General features: G+C 44.8%; 1 protein-coding gene and 1 long non-coding RNA gene across 4 annotated transcripts in view; one reads left to right on the forward strand and one right to left on the reverse strand.

The window, feature by feature from the left end:
- Window positions 1-12194, forward strand: part of LOC114002711 — a 59689-nt gene that overhangs the window by 10065 nt on the left and 37430 nt on the right. For all 3 annotated transcript variants that reach the window (XM_027748895.2, XM_027748896.2, XM_039379118.1), the window contains exons 2-3: window positions 9559-9634; window positions 10862-11352. In XM_027748895.2, the coding sequence (XP_027604696.1) occupies window positions 9559-9634; window positions 10862-11352 (567 nt within the window). The remainder of the gene's footprint in view (window positions 1-9558; window positions 9635-10861; window positions 11353-12194) is intronic.
- On the reverse strand, window positions 3022-3677 carry LOC120322803. Its single transcript, XR_005562728.1, has 2 exons — window positions 3598-3677; window positions 3022-3501 (listed from the first exon to the last, which is right to left on the reverse strand). It is a non-coding gene; the product is annotated as an uncharacterized LOC120322803 (long non-coding RNA).

Below are 12194 nucleotides of genomic sequence, written 5' to 3' on the forward strand. Positions count from 1 at the left end.
GAAATAAAAGTTCTTCAGCCAATGGCTAATTAATGGGAGAGAACAGTGGTATTTGGTGTGGAGCATATGAAGGGAAATAATTTAGAGACTTGAAAAATCAGCAGCTTCCCTGTATATGGTTTTGTTCTCAGAAAACCCTTTTTTCTGGCTTGGACAGAACAAATCATTCTTGGGAAACCTCTCAGTGGTATTTTGCAGAGGGCAACAGTGCAGTGCAACTTTTCCCATCTCACTGCTGAAATGGTACGTGGGAGTGCCGCTTTATTACGTGGTGCTTGGACACTGCCTCAGTAGCATTCTGTGTTGAGAGAGGTGAGTTGGATCTGGAGGAACACGGGATCTGGAAGAACACAGAGTTTGTCCTGTGCATCCCCTTATGTTGTGACATTGCAAGTAAGTGCATGTGCTCTGTATCCCGCTTCCATGAATGGGGCTTAGGAGCACCCATCCTGTGTTAGACGTACAGTTTGCCCCATGTCATGGTTTGAGATAGCCTCAACATCCAATTCCCTAGCTCCATTCCCCCTCCCACATCTCAACCTAATGTGAGATGGGTTTTTCCAGACAAAACACACCAGACTCAAGGTGGGGGAAAGGGAAATATATTACAATGACTGTACAAATAAATACCATATCACATTATACACATGATCACAAACTATCTCTACCATGACATATAGTATTTACAATGGATCAGATCTCTTCTCCCCTCCAAATAAAAGTCCAGGAGGGAAAGAAGGACAGATCCCTTCCAGTCTCTGAACAGCAGCATCTTCTAAGGCAGCAGGTTTCTTCTTCTCATGCATGCAGCAGCTGATAGCTGGATTTCTGCCAGCATCCATGAGGGAGGTATTCAAGCTCCCCCGGCCCCATCGCCTCACAACCGAGGGGTCTTCCGTGGTCTTCGTAACCCCAGACAAGGTCGTTTCACCACGTCATATCACGAAGACACAGGGGGGTCTTCATGACGGTCTGGTATCTCTTGCAGGGCCTCTGTGCCCTGTCTCTCAGGCTGCCACCGTGGCAGCAGTGCAAGGGGGGGGAGCCAAGGTCAACTCCCCCTGCATTCCTCTCGGAGCTCTCTAGCTCCTTTCTACAGTGCATGTCGCACTTCAAGGCTCTTTCAAGTAAGAGTCCATCATCTTCCTCCTTCCAGGAGGTCTCAAAGGAGTTTTGGGGATCTGGTATCAGTCTTACCCCCAAGAACTCTGTAGCTCTCAGCTGCTGGCTCTCCTTTCCTCGACTCTCCTTCCAGGAGTCTCCTCTGCAGTGCTGCATGTTGCTTCTGCTGCTTCTTCAGTTCAGGTTCTTATCTCTGGCTCTCTGCCACTGTTTCTCTGGTCAGTGTCGGCTGCTGCTCTGCGCCCATGGAGAAAACATCTCCCGGCATACTACAGGCACCTAGCCCAGCTTTATGCTGTTCCAGGTCCCTGCAGCCCCCAGCCAGGGGCTGGGAGGGGGCCAGAGGCCCCAAGGGGCTCAGAGCCCCTTCCTCGTGGCTCTACAACATGGCCACCTCTCCTACAACCAGCAAACTACAACTCTTCTTTTCCGGTCTGGTTGTGGTATGTTTACATTTCTGCAGGAGCGCCCATTGGGCAGAACTTCAAAACTTCCAGGGGTTTCCACCCCTTGGGGTCTACCACTTCTCTTAGCCTCTGGGGAAAACAAGATTCAAACCACTACACCCCAGTATCCTGCAGGCACTGGAGGTAGGCACCTACAGGAGACCAAGAACATCACATATTTTAATCTTGAGTTCTTCTTGAGACAGAACTGCTGTCTGTGCATTAGTAGCCCAGTAGACTTCTTTTACCTAAACCTATTCATTTTACCCCACCAAATCTTTGTAGGGTCTTTGCATCCAGAACATCCTGTGGCAGAATGCTTTACATCTTAACTACACATTGCTGAAGGATCACGTGTTTTTTGTTTAGGACCTGCCTCACTAATTTAATTTTGTACTTTCTATGTCATATATTGCTAGAGAGTAAACATATGTATTGGAGAAGAGAATAAATGTTGAAATTCTGTCTTTGTGCCACTAATCTCTAGCCCATCCCTCCACGTTCAGATGATATGACAACCCCTTTGTCAGATTTTCCCAACTAGGAACTGCTTGGAATCACACAATGCTTACCAGGAAAGGATCTGGTGCAGTGAGAGCCATTGCAAGTTTTTGCATGCCCCTAACCCTTACTTTAAAGTTGCCTGACCAGCTGGATCAAAGACCTGATCTGAAAGGATTATCCTATATTACTGGCTTGCTCCCCGATAAAACAGAAGTTTGGTGTAAATCCAAATGCTGCTTGCACTCAAAGGGGTTAATGTGGGATTTTGAGGAGAAGCCTGAAATGTTTCATGTGCTCCAAATGCATTTTCCAGCCTGACTGTAAGGCATTGTTTCTTGTGTTTGCAAATCTGGCTAATGTAGTTCTTTATGGCTGAGCAGAGGTGAGTGTCGAGTGAGGTCTCCCAACACAAGCAGCTTCTCCTAAGCTAAGGAAGTATCTCAGGGCAAAGGCAGCTGCCCTCTCTGGGCCTTTTGAATAGGGAATGGAAAAACTGTTACCAGATGTGTTGTTTATGCCAGCTGCTGTCAGCCATACTTCCCTGGTTGAGGGGACTTGTGGAATGCTGAGGAGTTGTTGTAAACTGTCAGAGAAGCTGGCCTGTGCAAAGAGACCTTTTCTCATCACAGCAGTGTAATAACTGAGCTATGCCAGTGGGGCTGGGGTATGAGTTGGGAGGGGTGTGTTTAAATCCCTGTGGCAAGGCAGCAATGGTTGGCATTGGTGTCAGCAGCCATCTCCCATCCTCCCTTCTCTCAGTAAATGCATTACAGATAAGATTAACTATTATAGGTGCCTCTCCAATTCTAGGTGTCCCTTTACTGTCTTCCTCTTATGTCTGAAAGGGTTGTCAGCCTGTGATAAATAGTCCTGCTTTTAATCTGAGTGTTTGGAGCTGAGTTTCGGCAGCAATTGGGCTGTAAATTACAGATGGATCTAAGTCACTGTATTTTAATGCAGGGTGGATGAGGCCCTGTAATGAAGGTTTTTAATTCTTCAGGCTCCTTTTGTCTTTCTGGACTGCTGTGCTTTGTGGTGTCAACACTGCCGAATAACGCTGCTCCTGCTGAGTTCAAGCCAGGGGGATGCCAGGGCTCCAAACTGTGAGCTGTCAGGGGAGTTGACCTCCTTTGCAAAGAGATCTCTTTGCACCCCAACTGTTTTGTGCGTTGCTGCTTCTTTCTGATGGGTGCTCCCCAACACTTTGCCACCTTTTTCTTTGTTAATTCTCTTCTAAAATATGCTATATCCCCACATAGGATGAGAAGGTCTTACAGGTGAATGCTAGTCTTCATGAGAATCCTTGAAACTTGGGTATAAATTAGCCACTCTTGCAGGTGACTGCCAGCTCAGGCCAGGCTGTGCTGGGTATTTGTACTGAGTAGAAGCTGAGTGGTGGGAGGAAGGTAGGAGACTTGTGGGAGACCTACTGGAAAGTGGCATATCTGTGAGCTTTACTTGCAGGTACAGGTGGAGTTGGAGGAGTGTATGGTTTCTGTCACTACAGTAACAGCTATAAACCAACCTCTTAAGCTAACAACATGGGCATAGTTTGAGAATTTTGTAAAAGTTCTTGCTGCCAGAGAGAATGATACATATCACAGCATGGAGCTGCACCATTCCCCAGGCTTCTGTACTGCAGAAGCGCTGTTCCTTTGTGACATAGTGGTCTGGGAAGTCAAGGAGGAAATGGAAGGGTTAAAGACTCTTCTGTGGTAACACCTTTGTTACCAGCCCCTATCCACCTTTTGAGTGCAGGCTGTAGTGACTTTGGTCTATCTGTAATTTTAACACATGAAATTTATAACCTGTGAAATCATGGCCCGGAACTTGACTGCAGCTATGTTTGATCAGAGAGATTCTTGTTCTCATAGTGTCTTTAAAGATAAATAAACTGAATGGGGTTCTCTCACGTCTGTAGTATTTTTAGTGCTCAGGATGAGAGTCTGGGTGTGTTCTGCTTGGAAGGCCTTTTAAAGACTGATTTTTTTATTTGACAGCATTCCTTTTATGTCTTCGGTTGTCATCCAAGTATGATGGCTGATGGGAGGAGTGTGTGGGTGCCTATACCATTGGTAGAACTGAGTCTGTTCTAGTCTCTTTGCAAGTACTCTCCATCTTGAGTGGAATTTAAAAGAGTGACCTTTGTTTTACTCTTGTAACAGTATCTGCCTGGAGTGTTTGAAAACAGATCCAGGATGGATAGGAGTCTGAATTGTAGGCATCAGGTACATTCACTTTCCTGTGTTTGGGGAACATCGGATGTCTGCTGTTTATGGTGAGTCCATGTGCTCATGCACCATAGGCTCACTGATACTGTATACTATACTTTTCTGGATTGATGGTGAAGCATCGGGACTTGCTCGTTTTTTTTTGTTTTGTTTTGGTTTGGTTTTGTTTGTTTGTTTGTTTGTTTTTATTTTGCAAAACTCCCTGGTGTTTTTATCTTTAGTCTTCCCTTGCAAAATTATATCAGCTTAGCCCTGGGAAAAGCCAATGAAGATTTAGAAAAAAAGAGGTTTAATGCACACTCTGACTGCTGCAAAGAGAGCTGATGTGGGGCAGATGAGAGAGTGCAGATTCAGCTGTGTTCTGTGGGTTTGGTCTGAACCATATTTTGACCAGACTTTGTACCCCTTCCCAGAGCTGAAGTCAGCCCCACTGTACTTGTCCCTGCATAGAGTCCTCCAATTTACTCCACTTGCAGATGAGGATCCCCAAGATTAGGGCAGTGCCCTATCTTTGTTGTAGTTCTAGTCAGGTTTGGCCAGAGGTGTAAATTCTTTTCAGAAGCTGTAGACAGTAGATAAATGTAATCTCACCATGTAAATAGTATAGTCAAAACACACATATGTATGTGTTTGTGAAATTACAGCTGGATGAGAGAGAGGGCTTAAAACAGTAAGAGCACCACGCATGTACCTCCTCACACCCATGCACCACTCATGTCCTCACTATTCTGTGTAAGCCTAGTGCTTTCCTCTCAAGATCCAGGTAACCCATCTTAAACCTGTGCTTCTGGAAATCAAGTTCAGTCATTGTTTCTCAGAGGAGAAGCTCAATTTCCATGTTCTTGAATTAATGACTCCCACCACTTACACCCTGAGAGTTGCCAGTCACCATGTTTGCCTGTGTCTGTGTACACTAAGCACTGAACAAAATTGCAAATTTGGTTACCTGGAGTGATTCTTTGCTTCCCTCAAATCTATGAAGTTAAGTAGACTTCAGGGCCATGAAGAAGATGATGTATCTGACTAAATGTGCAGCATTCTTACAACAATGGGGATTTTGCTGTCTTAGGCATGGGACTGGCCTAGAAAATAACGGCCTCGAGGAGTGTTGTGTCCCACTGGCCCATTCCTGCTTTCACTGACCCAGACAGCTGCTCTGTCAAGCAGGACCGTGTTCAAGGGTTATGAACCCTGGGTTTGAATTGTAGTCATTTGCAAGGAAATGGGGAAAGGAGTTTGAAGGCGGACCTATTATGAAAATTAAAAAGGAAAATAATAACAATGTGTGGGGGAAAAAGACTTTAGAAAAGCTTTTCCAAACCAGGACTGCTCTGGCTAGAAATTTAGCTGTTGAAAGACCCCAGCTGTAAACCCCAGAACTAGTCTGGACAGTCATATCTCACTTGTGGATGTTTGATTCTGCTACTTTTCTTGAGGAGAGAACAAGTCTGTTCTACTAGCATAAATTTTCCCTGTAATGCTGAATACCTCTCAAATAAAATTAAAAGAGCTCTTGGGAAAGGAGTTACATGTTAATTTGAAGGTCTGTTTGACTCATTCCTTCCTTCTTCATGTTGTTCCATGGCTCAAAACTGCCTTTTGGTGTCTCATCATCTCCCTTGTTTTCCAGCTCTCTCTAATTCAGAATTTCTTATAACTGGGAGGATGGCACCTCCCTCATTCAAGATCAGGCAGTGTCCCATGGCAACTGCACCAGTTGTTGTCCTGGAAAAGTAACGCTGGGGAGATTCAGTAAGACGTTTTTGCTAAAGCCAAGTAGGGGAGGTGGAGAAGAGCCAACAGAGAGCTCTGTGCTGCAGGTTGCCCATGTCTGTAGCAGCTGTGGCAGGGAGAATCTGAAATCTGAAGAAATGGAAATCAGTTCCCCATAGCAGAGGTATCAGTAATCATTGGTGAGCTCATCATCCCTTTCTGGGTTTGTGAGAGAGACCAATTTTGTGTGAGACCAATTTCAGCAAAGTCTCTTTCCAGGCCTCCTGGAAGGGTCTCTACTTAGTTGCAAAGATTCCCTGGAGTGGTCAGCCGCTACTGAATGAGCCTGTATCACAAACAGCCTTATATGTGGCAGCACTGGTAGCATTTGCCTCTGCTGAGGAAACCACCCCCCTGGAGGTAAACTCCTTCCCTCTTTCCCTCCTAGAGGGAGATTGGAGATTATGCCCTCCAGATTGTGTGCATTCTTGATTCAAGCTGGAAACAAGGGGTTGCCTGTGGTCAGTTGTATCTTTGTATTATCTCCCTCCACTGCACCAAACCATACTGTTGGTGTTACAGGTTTTTAGGATAATGCAGCCTTTAGGTGAAGCCTGTGGTGAGAGTTATATTTTGTCTTAGAAGTGAGCTTCCTTCTCCTTTGTAAGCTCACAGATGATTCTTAATGTCATTACTTTTGATTGTATGATAACAGCTTACTTTCTCTTCTGTAAGCAAAGCAAAGAGGAACTGCACTTTAACAGGGTCGGGCTTTTTTATTGTTTGTTGCATTTCAGGGCTTTAGACTTTAAGGGTCATGAGACCCTTTAGGACGTGGTCAATTCCAGCTGCAGCTAGTTACCATTACTCAGTTGACAAGCAGCAGTGTGGTGAGACAGATTTTCTCTCAAGTTTTTTCTTATATCTGCTAGTGTCTTTCATATTGAAACTCCCTCAAAGGTATAAGCTTTGCACTCAGTTTTCCTTAAATGCCATCTGTTTATTTTACACAAACTCATCTTTCCTTACCGGACATGTATGTAAAGTCAAATTCATGGGGAAGTTTGTTCACGTTTTCATCTAGCACAGAATGAGTCCTTAGCCTGACAGAAGGCATGTCAGGTGCTGGAGCTGAAGGACCCAGGTGTAAGACTGAGATCCTCATCAACAGGAGAGTGCTCTTTGATGCATTTCCTGAAGAAAGACAGAAGGGTGGATGAGCCCCAGTCCTTTGTTTTCAGGATTGTTTTGTGCCATGGCTTGTAAACATTCAAATATGTGAATTGAAGGTTTTCTTTTATTCTCCTTAATTTTTCAAAATGTCAGTTATTGACTCATCTAACTCCTATTTTAAGCATCTCGAACCATTGGCATTGTGCAGTAGCTGTTTGACCTGCATGTGTTAGATGTCATTGCCTCTTTTTTGGAAGCAGCACCATGACATTTATGTACTACAAAAACAGAAGTTGATAAATTTCCCATGCAGAGCCGCTAAACCTCACTGAAAACCTTGCTGTGTCCAAATGAAAGGTTTTTATGTGGGAATGAGCCACAGACTAAGGTCAGTACCTCTAGGGTTAGAATGGGAGCCTTAGCTTTTGTAACAGAGACAGGACCTCTGTCTGTCTGTACAGCAGCTTGCACAATGGCACCTCAGTGTCAGCTGTCCCCTCTGTGAACTGCTATGGTACAAACAAGGTATTATACCTGCTCTGGGGACAACTAGAAGTCTCTCTGTATTTGGCAGTGTTCCTCAGTGCCAGCTGCCTTTATTAAATGATGCGTGTGTGAATATGTACAAGAAAATTGTAGTTGTGGTGGGAAAAACAACCCCCTGCATTTATTTCAAGAATATAGGCAGTGGGGATAAAACTGTGCCACTTGCCCAATTCATCGTTTGACAGTTGAGAAAGTAGTTTAAAGACTATCAAGAAAGGAAAATATAATTTTGATTTCTTGAAGAGCGTTGTAAATATAGAAGGGCAAAAGGTAGTTTTAAAAAAGGAGGAGAAGAAAAGTGTCAATATTTTTTTGGGGGGGGGGGAACAAAACCTGCAAACACAACCCTGGAGGATGATCACAAAAATAGGTGTGTTGACTTAATAGCTGTCAAATTCAGTATCAACCAGAATTTTCCCATTATTATTGTTTCTCTGCACCTGCTGTATGTGTCTTTCATAGGCACCTAGTTATTCTTTTGGACCTCTGGGAGGCTGAAACACTCAAAGGATGTTTCCTTAGGGTGGTGGAGTTGAAATGGGTCTTTATCAGTGTAATGGTTCCATGCTGCCTCATCTTCTTTAAAAGTCAAGCACAGCACATCAAACACACTTAAAATAAAAACACAGCATGAACCTGTTGCCACTGAATTCTGTAGCTTGTGAGACAGCTAAGAATGATGGCAATATTTGTTGTTATTCTGAATAAAAAGGTGTAAGGAATAGTGAAGTTCATCTTGTAGTGATGATGTTATTCCAGAACTGTTTCTTATAAAGGCTTCTTTAAGTATTGCATTTTCCTTTGACTCATTTTGGTTTGGCCATTGCCAGACACAAACTAAGCTGTGTAGCTCAGAGGTTAGATCTAATAACTTCCAGGTATGCTCTATGCAGCCAAACAAAAGTCACTTTGGGTACAAGGTAGGTAAGGATTTCCTCTGCTTAGGAAACTCGGTAGCAGTGCAGTCTGTCTGACTTACAAAAGCTTGGTTTCAGATCTTTCAAGCCTCTCAAGAGGCAACTACCAAGTTTGTTCAGTGTTAGAACATAGTTTGAGTGAGTAAGTGGGTATCTGTATATACAGAAGTGGTTTGAAGTCCACTGGCTGATTGAGAGCAAATGTTCCTGAAAAGTCTTGATAGACAAAATACGTGAATTTTCAGTACTCTTGGATCATTTAAGGATGTTCAGCGGTACTGTCAGATTCTGTCCTGGAGGGGACAGCATTATGGTATTGTTTGCATTTCTGTGAAATCCTGTTATTTCTGTTACATTCTTCAGGGTTGTCTTGTAGGAAAGCAAGATGAGTCTGTTCAGTGGTGGCTGGTGTGTGAACCTTAAAGGGGGAAGTGTTGGTGCATACACAGGATGGCTAAAGTTAACGTGCCACTTTCATTTGTGGGTGCCATGCAAGATGATAGTGCTGTTGACAGGATGTGTCTTTATTTCGGAAGTGGAGATTTTGGAGATTCAGTTATCCACGTGATGTGGATGTGGTAAGCCATGATGGTTACAAGCTTCGTGTCTGGGAACCAAAGGGCAGGATATGTTCGTTGTGCTTGGGAAAGAGTTGGTGGTGCATTAAGGTAGAAATAGCGGCAGGTCGTGTGTTTTGTGTTGCTGCAAATAAGAGGATACAATGGGAGTTTGAGGTTGGGAGATGAGGATGTGTATACAGGGAGGTGCTATGGCTGGGTATGTGTGGTGAGGTGGTATGGATGCCTGCAGGATATGAGAGTGGGAGGGTGTGGGAAGTGGCTTGGGCAGCAGCAGGGCAACATTCAGTGTTCACAATGAAGCCTTTTCTTTCTCCTTGTCCCCTAGATCTCCTATCCCCCAAGTGATGAGGACAGCGATGACTCTGAGGGAGAGAACCAGGAACTTGCTCAGATCGACAGAGGTAAAGGGATGAGATAGGAGGATCCTGGGATACCACAGCTGAAGTCCATTTTGCTTTTCACTTGTGCTTTTGCAAGTGCCTCCTTCTCAGTCCCCAGTGTACCACAACCAGATGCATTAAATAAGTTACCTTGGAACCTGAGACCTCACAAGGAGAAGCTAGTGTTACCAGATGCTGCAGTTACATTTTTATTACCAGAGATAGACATTGTTAACCATGTGTTAAGGTCTCAGTGTTGCAGACATGGTCCACAATTGTGCCAGCAGCAGAGCTGGGACTAAAAATTTATACAGGTGCTTTTGCACCTGTATTATCTTTGTTCTTGGTTTCCTCATCCTTGTCATTTTGAGTTTTGACCTTTATGTTCCTGATTCCCCTCCATTCCTTATCTGATGAGCTCTCTCCGTTCCTCCTGTACTGTTGGTATTGGGCAGCCCTATTCTTGCAACTAGCTAAGGGTGTTTGATAGAGAAGAGACAGGGGCTCTGATATTGTTTTTGAAATAGGTATGAAGTAGCTTAGAGCTGCAGGTGAAATCTGTAGTAAACACATCTCTTGAGCTGTACTAAGTCTCTGCCATTTTTGCATGCCCTGTGCCCACCTTCAAGTGGATTCTTATGCAAAGTAAAATTCCTGACTCATGTCAAATCAAATTCAAATCCCTGCTCTGTGTGCTTAACATAGAAAGAGCTCAGCAGAAGAGGTAAAGTGTGCCCAGTTTATGGCTGAAGGCAGGCTCTCTTGTGTGACAAGTCTTGTAATAGAGGACTTGTATCTCCAGAAACCAGATCTCTCTTATTTCGGCCACAAAGGTGACACTTAACAGTAATGTAACTTACTTGCCTCTTCTGCCGTGAGAACTGGTCACTAGAACTGAATGTTTTTAGCTAGAGCCAAGTGCTGAGCAACACATTTGTAAGATCATGTCTTCTCTGTCTTCAGGAGATGAGGTGTGTGACAGGTCCATGTTCTTGCTCCAGAACTAGACGTCCAGGTGACAGCTTGAACGGGGATGTATAGCTGTCTGGTCTAAACAAATGTCTGGAAACTTCCAAAGGGTAGCATTCAGCTGGGGGTGTTTCATCTGGGGAAGAAAAGGTGGGAAAATAGCTCAGAAGTTTACTTGGGAGGAGATAAAAACAACAGGTCAGGAGAAAACAGGCCAAATTTATTAGGGCATGGGACACAGATCTGCTCTGCCATTCCTGTATCTCCTCCTCCCACTAGAGAGAAGACGGAATTGTACCTTGACCCCTCTGGCCACCAACCAGCTCCAGAACCAGGATAACCAATGCTGCAAGGTTCGGGCCCTCTTCCATGCCAACCTTGACCGCCACAGCTCAGAAGAGGAGCTGGAGCTCATCAACCGTGAGTTTTCCGCAGAGAAGCGGAAGTGGTCCCAGGTCAGCAGGCTTGCCTGCTGCAGCGACGGCAACAACACCTCCTCCAGTGACGAAGAAGTGAAGAACTTGTGCGCCATGTCCTTCCGGCCTGTGGCAGAGCAGGCCGATGGCCTGCACGCCAGCCCAAGCCCCGTGCTGTTCAGTGCCTCCCCTCCCAAGAGACTCCAGCCCCTGGTGCGGAGCCCAGCCTCCAGACCTTTAATCTTCACAAGCGTTGGGGCGGGCCTTGAGCAAGTCATGCCTTGTAAGAGACATCGACAAGGATATGGGGATAAGGTCAGGAGGCCCAGCCTTGACCTGGAAAAAATGCAGCAGGTAAGGCAGAACTTCATGTGAGGAAAGTAGCGTTGCTTGAAAAAAGAGATGTTGTAAGCAAAGACAGAAAAGTGTTTTTGAGGCAGGGCTCAGTAAATTCACAGAGTTGCTTCTTGTGGTTGTGTCTCCAGGGGCGTAGCTGGTACTTCTGCTCTCTGTGTCGGATAAACTAGGACTAAGTGTAGATACCTGTCTTGAGAGGTAAAGCTGCTGCTACTTGAGTGGCTCCTGCTACAGTTGGGCTGTTCTCTTGCTACCCTCATTAGGAAGGCAGGACTTGTATTGTCTGGTTCATTGCATGGCACAGGAACAAAATAATTGGAGTTTGGTTTTGAGTTACCCCTGCTGCCATGATCTGACCTATATCACTTACTCCAAAATAAATGATTGCTTAGGGATGTATAAAAAAGACTTTTGATGAAAGTGGTTGTAGACTTGATGATGATAGCTATTTCCACACTGTTGACCTCTTTGGGCCCAGGTCTCTTTATGCCTCCTAGCAGTTTTATAGCAGTGTAAAACAGTGCTTTTTACCTTCTTAATACTTTAAAAACACAAACTGTTACCAGTTTGCTCTAGATGCAGTTACTCTTGATTTTGCAAGACTTTTGTTGGGGCCTAGGACTGAGGTGTGGAGTTTGCATCGTCTCTATGGAGCCTGAGAAATGGGGCATGCCTGGTACTGATGGGACAGGCTGCCTTGTGCAGTTCCCATCTGGTGCCCCTCTTTCAAAAGGCGTTGCTGTAGAGTTAGTATTTCAGCTCTCTTCATTATTTGTTTTCCTTTTTGCACTGGTGTAGTGTCAGTTTGAAAGAGTATCTGCAGACATCTGCTGGCCCTG

The sequence above is a fragment of the Pipra filicauda genome, unplaced genomic scaffold (genome assembly GCF_003945595.2).
Source record: "Pipra filicauda isolate LSUMZ 115617 unplaced genomic scaffold, ASM394559v2 scaffold156_size1729456_pilon, whole genome shotgun sequence".
NCBI lineage: Eukaryota > Metazoa > Chordata > Aves > Passeriformes > Pipridae > Pipra > Pipra filicauda.